Here is a 9,017-nt window from a genome sequence, read left to right as displayed (position 1 = left end):
CACACACACACACACACACACACACACACACACACACACACACACACCTTCAAGACACCTAATTAGAGAGTCCTGGTCTGGAGTATAGATGTGTGTAAGTATGTGTGAAAAGCAAGGACAGTAAAAAGTGTGTATGTGTGTGTGTTTGCAGATCCTGAGAGAAAAGGGAACAAAGATGGTACAAAGGAGAAATCAGAGTGTGACATGAAATATTTAGCTGGGCTTCAGAGAAAAATGTCCAGAAATAGGTCAGCTCAATATGGTAGCCTTTTACTGGCACAAATACACACTACCAAACTAACTCACGCACACACAGATGAGGTTAACGCCAACGATTTGAACAAATATGTTGCACAAACCTTTAGCACTCACAGTATGTGTTGGGGATTACTCTCAGCCACTACCATACCCAATTTTAGCTCAATATGTGTAAAACAGACTTATATTGAGGCAGATTCTGGCAGATCCTGATCACCCACTTAATAGTGAGTTCAGGTTGTTTCCATCTGGATGAAGGTATCTTCTGCCCAGATGTAGGATGAACAGACTGAAAAATTCATTCATCCCTGTAGCAATCAGGTTCCTCAACAAACAGTGATAATTTCTGTACTGTTACTTTAATGTCTCAATGACTTGTCTAGTACGGATGTTCTGTGTGACTACTGACTGTGAAACAAATTGCCCCTTGGGGATAATAAAGATTCTTGAACTTGAATTATAGTAGGGATTAAAACTAATAAAAATGTTTTGACTGATGTTTTTTTTTCTGCAACTAGAAATTTAGTGTAGAGCAGCGAACAAGAACCTCAGGACCAATGGATTTTGATGGAAATGGTGATTTTGAACAACATTTCTCTAACTTTTATGTAATTTTAGCGTTTACAGTTGGGGTTGTCATATTTATATGCTAGCTAGACTGAAGGATTTCTACATTAAAAAGACTATTTCATATGCGGCTGGAATCATATGCTGCTGTATTTATTCATTTATACCCATCTACTCACTACAGACTCATGTTCGGGCTGCTGTTTAATATACCGTATTATTTTACATTATTAGTGTTTAGCGTATATCTTAGATCTTTTAGCGTACTATTTAGTATTTGTTTAGCGTATATCTTAGTGTCACAATTGGCTGGTGCTGGTGAACCCAATGGTGTAGGCAGGCAGGCAAGGACTCGGGATAGAAATATATAAAATAAAGAATCTATTAACAAAACTAAAAAAGCTGAAAGGGCAGCAAAACAAACGTAGAATGAACGGGGGGGTACTCACGATACAGACAGGTCATCACCAGTGAACAGTTAAACAATGCTAGGACAAGAACTAACACAGAGACACAGATATACAGGAAACACCAATTAGACCAAGTGAAGGCACATGTGAGTAATCACAGATGCCAGAGAAAGGGACAGACATGAACACGGCACAAGATGGGGCTAGATACTAAAGAAACACAAACCCTATAAAGAGAAATAGAAGATCAGGGGGAACGCAGACAAACACGACACCAGGGACAAAACCACAATTCCTACATTTAGTGTATATCTTAAATCCTTGTATACTACTTATTTTTGTACTTCATATTTTGCTATCTTGTGGTGTAACCAGGACCTTGAGTACACAGTTTGGTTCCATCTCATGTACCACATGTGATGCGAATGACAATAAAGATACTTGAACTTGATATTTAAAGGAGTAATACAATTTATGTTTATAAACCAGCCACTAGGGGGAACACAAAACCAGCCACTAGGGAGCACAAGCCAGTGTATCTCTTGTGCCGGTCCCAAGCCCGGGTAAATGGTGAGGGTTGTGTCAGGAATGGCCTCCAATGTAAAACACTTTTGCCAAAACAATAATGCGAGTTCATCAAAGCGAAATCATACCGGATCAGTCAAGGCCCGGGTTAACAACGATCGCCACTGGTGCTGTTGACAAATGTGGAAATTGTGATACTGTTAGTCGAAGACCACGAGGAGGGAAACGTGTCAGGAGACAGAGGGAGAAGAGGAAAGTGAACAATGTAGGACTGAGAGTTGCAACTCTAAATGTGGGGACAATGACAGGCAAAGGTAGAGAGCTGGCTGACATGATGCAGAGAAGGAAGTTAGATGTTTTATGTGTCCAAGAGACCAAGTGGAAGGGCAGCAAGGCTCGCAGCATTGGAGCAGGGTTCAAACTGTTTTACCATGGTGTGGATAGAAAAAGAAATGGGGTAGGGGTGGTCCTAAAGGAGGAGTTGGCAAAGAATGTAGTAGAGGTGAAGAGAGTGTCAGATAGGGTGATGTGCCTGAAGGTAGACCCATTGTGTCTTTGAGGATTTAGAAAAAGCATATGACAAAGTGCCGAGGGAGGAGGTGTGGTATTGTATGAGGAAATCTGGAGTGGCAGAAAAGTATGTTAGACTGGTACAGGACATGTATGAGGACAGCAGGACAGTGGTGAGATGTGCTGTAGGAGTGACAGATAGCTTCAAGGTGGAGGTGGGATTGCGTCAAGGATCGGCTCTGAGCCCCTTCTTATTTGCTCTGGTGATGGACCGACTAACAGATGAGGTCAGGAAGAATCCTCATGGACGATGTTTGCAGATGACATTGTGATCTGTGGTGAGAACAGGGAACAGGTGGAAGAGAACTTGGAGACGTGGAGGTATGCACTTGAAAGAAGAGGAATGAAAGTCAGTTGTACAAAGTAGTAAGACAGAGTACATGTGTGTAAATGAGAGGGAGGCTGGTGGAACAGTGAGGCTACAAGAAGCAGAGGTCACAAAGGTGCAGGACTTCAAGTACTTGGGGTCCACTGTCCAGAAAAATGGGGAATATGGTAAAGAAGTGAAAAAGAGAGTCCAGGCAGGATGGAGTGGATGGAGAAAAGTTTCAGGAGTGATTTGTGACAAAAGGGTGTCAGCAAAGGTCAAAGGAAAAGTTTACAAGATAGTGGTGAGACCAGCTATGTTGTATGGTCTGGAGACAGTGGCATTGACAAAAAGACAGGAGAAAGAACTGGAAGTGGCAGAAATGAAGATGCTAAGGTTCTCCTTAGGAGTAACAAGGATGGATAAGATTAGGAATGAGATCATCAGAGGTACAGCACAGGTTGAACAACTGGGAGATAAAGTTAGGGAGGCCAGACTGAGATGGTTTGGACATGTCCAGAGGAGGGACCGTGGGTATATTGGTAGAAGGATGTTAGGAATGCAGCTGCCAGGAAAAAACAAAGATGAGATATATGGATGCAGTTAGAGAGGACATGAAGGTGGTTGGAGTGAGGACAGAGGATGCAGAGGACAGAGTGAGGTGGAGGAGGAGGACTCGCTGTGGCGACCCCTGAAGAGGGAAAAGCCGAAAGAAGAAGAAGAAAGAAGAATACAATTTATGTTTATATTTGACCATTTAATGAATTATATCTATCAAAGTTACCTCTTAGTACAGTTCTAAATATAAGCCAGCTTAGCACATCCAAGCAGCCACAACCTCTTATTTTTGCTGTAATATTGTGTAGAATTTAATTTAACAGATATTTATGATAAACTACTTGAAACTGACTCTCAAAGAGAACTTTGTAAGTTTGGGGAAAAACATTAATTCAATTCAATTTATTTATATAGCACTATATCATAACAAAGTTGTCTTAGGGCACTTTACAGGAACATTCACATACATTGAAAAGCCAATTACCGGTAGTAAAGTTTTCTATCTAAGGAAGCCAGCAGACTTGAGTTAAGTGGAAACACTTGCTATAATCTGGGGCGTATAAATATGACTTTTAGTATTGATATGTTTTAATTAAAGGAACTAAAGTGGTCGGTCTCACCGCGAGAGAAACTCAAACAGGCTGTCTCTCTCGAGAACCAGGAGTTTGGTCACGCTGGCAAAGGGCACATGTCTGTACGATGATGACGATGCTCCGAACCCGTTAACGTTTAATAGGAAGAGATCCTGACCGCCTGTGGGCGCTTTGAGACAGAGAGGGGCTCCCAGCAGAGCCGCTGCTCGCACCCGGGCCCACCGTTCATCAGAAAGCACGACCCACCCTGCTCTGATTGGACGAAACGATGATTCTGATTCTCTAACTGTTGTAGTTTAACTGTATCGTAATTAGATTAGATGGCTTTAACACAAACACACAAAATAAAAAGTGTCATGGTAACGGAGAACTTTAAACCCAGTCTCTGCTGTTATTGCGTTCAATAAGATTAATTAGCTGCGGGGACCATCTTCAATTGAGCGGACTCCAAAAGTTAATCGTTGTTATGGATGCAAGGCTGTTTTCAAGACAACAAAAGACAACGGGGTGAGGATAAAAGTAAGACAGGTTGAGACACTTGGGGGGGGGGGGGGGGGGGTATAGAGGTATAGAGCTTTATACCCCACCCCCCCACAACTTCTCGCTTGTGTTGCTGACACATGAATTAATGAGGTTCAGGTAGGCGGCAGCACACAAGGGAGACGGTGTTCTTTAGTGGCATTTCTGAACCATAAATAATCTGCATTGTGATCTGAAAGCATATAACTAAGAAAAAAAGAAGTTGGAATGTTGTGTAAAATGTAAACAAAAACAAAATGCAATCATGCAAATCTCATAAAGCCATAGTTTATTCACAGTGGAACATTAATACGGCAAGTCCTGATGCATGCTCGATAATCCAGGTAGATCTAGGTGGATAAATATGGCAAGGATATCAAATGTTTAAACTGAGAAAGTGTACTTAAAAAAATTAAATGAAGCAATTTTGAGGGCAGCACGGTGGCGCAACTGGTAGAGCTGCTGCCTCTCAGCGAGCAGGTCCCTGATTCAAATCCTGGTCCGGGGGGCCTTTCTGGGTGGAGTTTGCATGTTCTCTCCGTGCATGCGTGGGTTTTCTCCGGGTGCTCCGGTTTCCTCCCACAGACTAAAAACATGCACGTTAGGCTGATTGGTAACTCTAAATTGTCCCTAGGTGTGAGTGAGAGAGTGAATGGTTGTTTGACTCTATGTGGCCATGTGATGGACTTGCGACCCGTCCAGGGTGTACCCCGCCCCTCGCACAGTGATTGCTGGACATGGGCACCGGTGACCTTCGTGACCCAAAATGGAAGAAGAGGGTAAAGATAATGGATGGATGGATGGATAAAGCAATTTTGAAATAAAAATCTATAAATAAAACACGGGACAAGGGCAAGAAAATGCTGGAAAAGTAAGTGGTTGAATAAGAAACTTTTATGGCACCTTTCCAGAAATGTAAGCTGATCATGCACCCCTATACCAACAGAAAGGCAGGCTTTTGAAGTGTATTTTGATAGACTGGATGGTTCCTGTTTTCTGTACAAACATCGTGGTACTCATGGTTTCCAAAAACAAATTTAAATATCCATATGTCTGATCATAGTTTTCCTCTTTCAGTTCATTCCAGATGAGCTTTGGTCGAGAGAAGACGGACAGGTTTCTGGACGGTGTTCACATGGGGCTTCTTCTTTGCATGATAGAGCTTTAACCTATGATTCTGGATACAATGAAGTGTGTTTACAGACAATGGTTTGTGGAAGTGCTCCTGAGTCCACGGAGTGAAGCCCAGAACAGAATCAGACGCATTTTTAATGCAGTGGCTCCTGATGGTCCAAAGAACCGGCATCTAATGTTGACTTTTGCCTCAAAGATTTCTACAAGTTTTGAAATCTTTTGATCGCATCATGAACTGCAGATGGTAGTATATTCAAAGACTTCCAATTTTCTGTTGAGAGCCATTATTTTGAAAATGTTCTTGCAGACTGGTGAACCTCGGCCCATTTTTACTTCCAGGAGATTCAGCTTCTAAACTAATTAAGTTTTCTCACTGACTTGTTGCCAATAAGTCTAGTTGCAAAATGCTGGTCCAGATGTTTCTGATTTGTACCACTTACAGCCATTTGTTGCCCCTGTACTAACTTTTTTAGATATATTGCTACAATTAAATTCAAAATCACTGTATTTTTTCCCCCTAAAAATCGTCAAATTTCTTAGTTTAAACATTTCATGTTTACTCTGTCCCATTGAGTTACGTAAAATTTGCCAAGTATTGCATTCTGTTATTTACATCATATGCAGCATCCCAACTTGATCAAAATGGGGTTGTATTTATTACTATTACTCACTAAATGGATGAAGAATGTCCAGAGCTCAAAGTTATATCTTTAAATCTCAGTGGTCCCAACCATGGTCCTTGAGGAACGCCATCCTGCATGTTTTAGTTGTTTCGCTGCTCCAACACACCTGATTCTGTGATTTTATTAATTCCTGAAGTTCTGCCAAAGCCTGTTAAGTACCCATCCATTCAAATCAAGTGTGTCAAAGCAGGGAAACAACTAAAACATGCAGGATGGCGTTCCTCAAGGACCATGGTTGGGAACCACCGCAGATTAAAAATCAACAAACAAGAGAAGCCAGGGAAAATGGAAAAACATTTATAAACACCTCTCTTTTTTTTTTCCTGGCTACACAAATACAACAAAAACAAATTAAAAAAAATTCTCAGCAAAAACTCCAGTTATGTGTAAACAGGAAGTGCAAACAACAATTTTTTTTTTTTTTAAATATACAGTACAGTAGTCCCTCGCTACTTCGCGGTTCGACCTCCAGACCCATTGGTGAATCTGAAAGCTGCTAGCCGGCCCACGAGGACCTCCGAGTAGGTCCGGCGCTCCTGCCAGAGCCCACAGCCCAAGCCAGAGAGCCGACCAGAACCAACAGGGTAGGTCCGCTGAAAGGGAACCAAGTTCGAACGGAACTGAGCCGCTGCTGTTCTGCAGAGCTGAGTAAAATTTAGTAGCTACATATACAGTACTGCACGTATGTTGTTAACATTAGTAGGTTTAAGAGTTTAGAACATTGCAAGAGTGTGGGAAGAGTTTATAAAGCCTTAAAATATATAGAAATACTAAAATAAATATAACGTCGCAGATTTTCATTTATTGTGTGTGTGTGTGGGGGGGGGGGGGGGGGGGGGGGGGGGGGGGCGTCTGGAACATAACCCTTGCAATAAATGAAGAACTACTGTATTTATAGTGTGAGTTTGTTGGTGTATTCTGTGAAATATTACATATTTTTCTTTCTAAGAAAAAAAGCCATGTGGAGGTAGAATTGTGTTTTTTCTGCATTTCATATGAAAAAACTTTTATTTTAATTTATTGTTGCTTCGTTTGTTTGTGCAAACATTTCTATAGGAATTGATATAATGTATATTAAATAGTAGGTTTCTTTCGGCTGCTTCGTTCTTCAGGGGTCGGCACAAAGATTGGGCAATTTGTTTTATGCCGGATGACCGTCCTGACTCGGCCCGAACTTGAACCCGCAACCTCAGGTTTACAAGGCAGCACAGTGACCACCGAGCTACCACAGCCCCATAATATATATATATTCAATAAAAGTCAATAAAACAGATTTGGAAGTGAGTGTGCAGCTTGAGTCACATCTGCAGCTTTTAGAGAACAATAGAGCGTCAGGGAAAGGTGTGTGTGTGTGTGTGTGGGGGGTGGGTGGGGGTTCAAACTGTTATTTCTGATGTTAAATCAAACCTTAAAACTAATGTTACATGTTAGTGCTTGGAGTATGTGTTGGGGATGAATTTCACCTAATTTGAGCTCAATAACTGTCAAACTAACTGCTTTAAAGCCACATTTTCTGTTGGCTAATATTAATGAGCGGCGGCAGCCACCTTTATCAGACTGACTCCGAAATGTAATCGATTGTAAAAATACATCTGATGATTACTTTCTGAAAGTTTCACTAAAACACATCCAGTGGGTCATGAGATATTTTGCTAACAGACAGACAGAGATGACTCCAACAGTTTGTGCCAACGGTTTAAGCAAACATGCTGCTCAAATGTGTAGTGCTCGAAGTATGTGTTGGGGGTAAGTCTCAGCTACTACCACAACAACATGTAGTTGAATATCTCTAAAGCTGAGCGAGTTACCAACATTTATGTGTTTACTAAGAACAGCTGGTTTTGGCGGCCATGTTTCTTTGAAATGACTCCAGATGTCAACAGCTGTAGATGTTCCTCCAGTGATGACTTGCTGAAAGTTTCAATACAACCCGGCCAGTGGTTCGTGAGATATTTTGCTAAAAGAGACAAACGGATGCGCGCGCGGAGACACGATCGCCCGCCTGTCGGCGGTGTTTACCTGCGCCCAGCGTGCTGCTGCACTGCCACTTCTCGAAGCTCGCCGGCTTCCAGCAGGACTCCCACAGGGACAGGTAGTACTGGTCGTCGGCCGTGACCCACGCGGGACTCATCACGGCTCCCACGTCCAGGCAGAGCGCGAGGAAGACGCAGACCAGTCCGACCAGTTTCAGCGGGGTCAGCGGGGAGCTGCGCGACTCCTCCGTCTCCGTGACGGCGGAGGACATGGCGGGGGGTGGGGGGCTCACAGCACGCCGGCCGGAGGAGGCTGCGTGCGGGACCGGGGGGGCGCTGTGTTCCGGTGGGTCCTCTCCACGGAGGAGGTTGAGCCGGTGCAGCCGCCTGCGGTGCGCGCTGGACGGACGCTGCGCCTGTGGGGCGCCGCGCGGCGGAGACCTCCACCGTTCGGCGCTGACGTCAACGGCTCCAAGGGATCAGCAGGTGCAACAGGGTCCTAGAGAGAAAGAGACACAAACGAATTCAAGAAACACACTTTTTTTTTTTCATTCTTAGAGTTCATCAGTGTCTACATCGAGGGTGGACACTGTGGACTACAAGTACCTGGGGGCCCACCTAGACCAGAGGTTCCCAACCGGGTCTTGGAGGAACATCATCCTGCATGTTTCAGTTGTTTCCCTGCTCCGTCACACCTGATTCAGTCATTTAATTACCTCCTCACATTCTGCAGACGTCTGTTAATCACCCATTTATTCAAATCAGGTGTAGGAAAACAACTAAAACATGCAGGATGGTGTTCCTCAAGGAGCAGTGTTAGGTACCTCTGACCTAGACAATGAACTGGACTGGTCAGCTAACATCAACGCCCTCTACAAGAAAGGGCAGAGTTGCCTATTTCTTCTGAGGAGACTCAAGTT

The 9,017-nt window shown here is 43.3% G+C and overlaps 1 protein-coding gene across 1 annotated transcript in view; it reads right to left on the bottom strand.

Moving 5' to 3' along the window:
* Positions 1–8,369, bottom strand: part of LOC119428670 (transmembrane protein 47-like) — a 38,104-nt gene extending 29,735 nt beyond the window's left edge. The window contains exon 1 of the mRNA XM_037696341.1: positions 8,144–8,369. Within this exon, the coding sequence (XP_037552269.1) occupies positions 8,144–8,369 (226 nt within the window). The remainder of the gene's footprint in view (positions 1–8,143) is intronic.
* Between the last annotated feature and the right edge of the window lie 648 nt (positions 8,370–9,017).

This window comes from Nematolebias whitei, chromosome 23 (genome assembly GCF_014905685.2).
Source record: "Nematolebias whitei isolate Nwh7 chromosome 23, NemWhi1, whole genome shotgun sequence".
In the NCBI taxonomy this organism is placed as follows: Eukaryota; Metazoa; Chordata; class Actinopteri; order Cyprinodontiformes; family Rivulidae; genus Nematolebias; species Nematolebias whitei.
The sequence above is the reverse complement of the archived record's forward strand: the minus strand, read 5'-3'. Positions and strand labels throughout refer to the sequence as shown.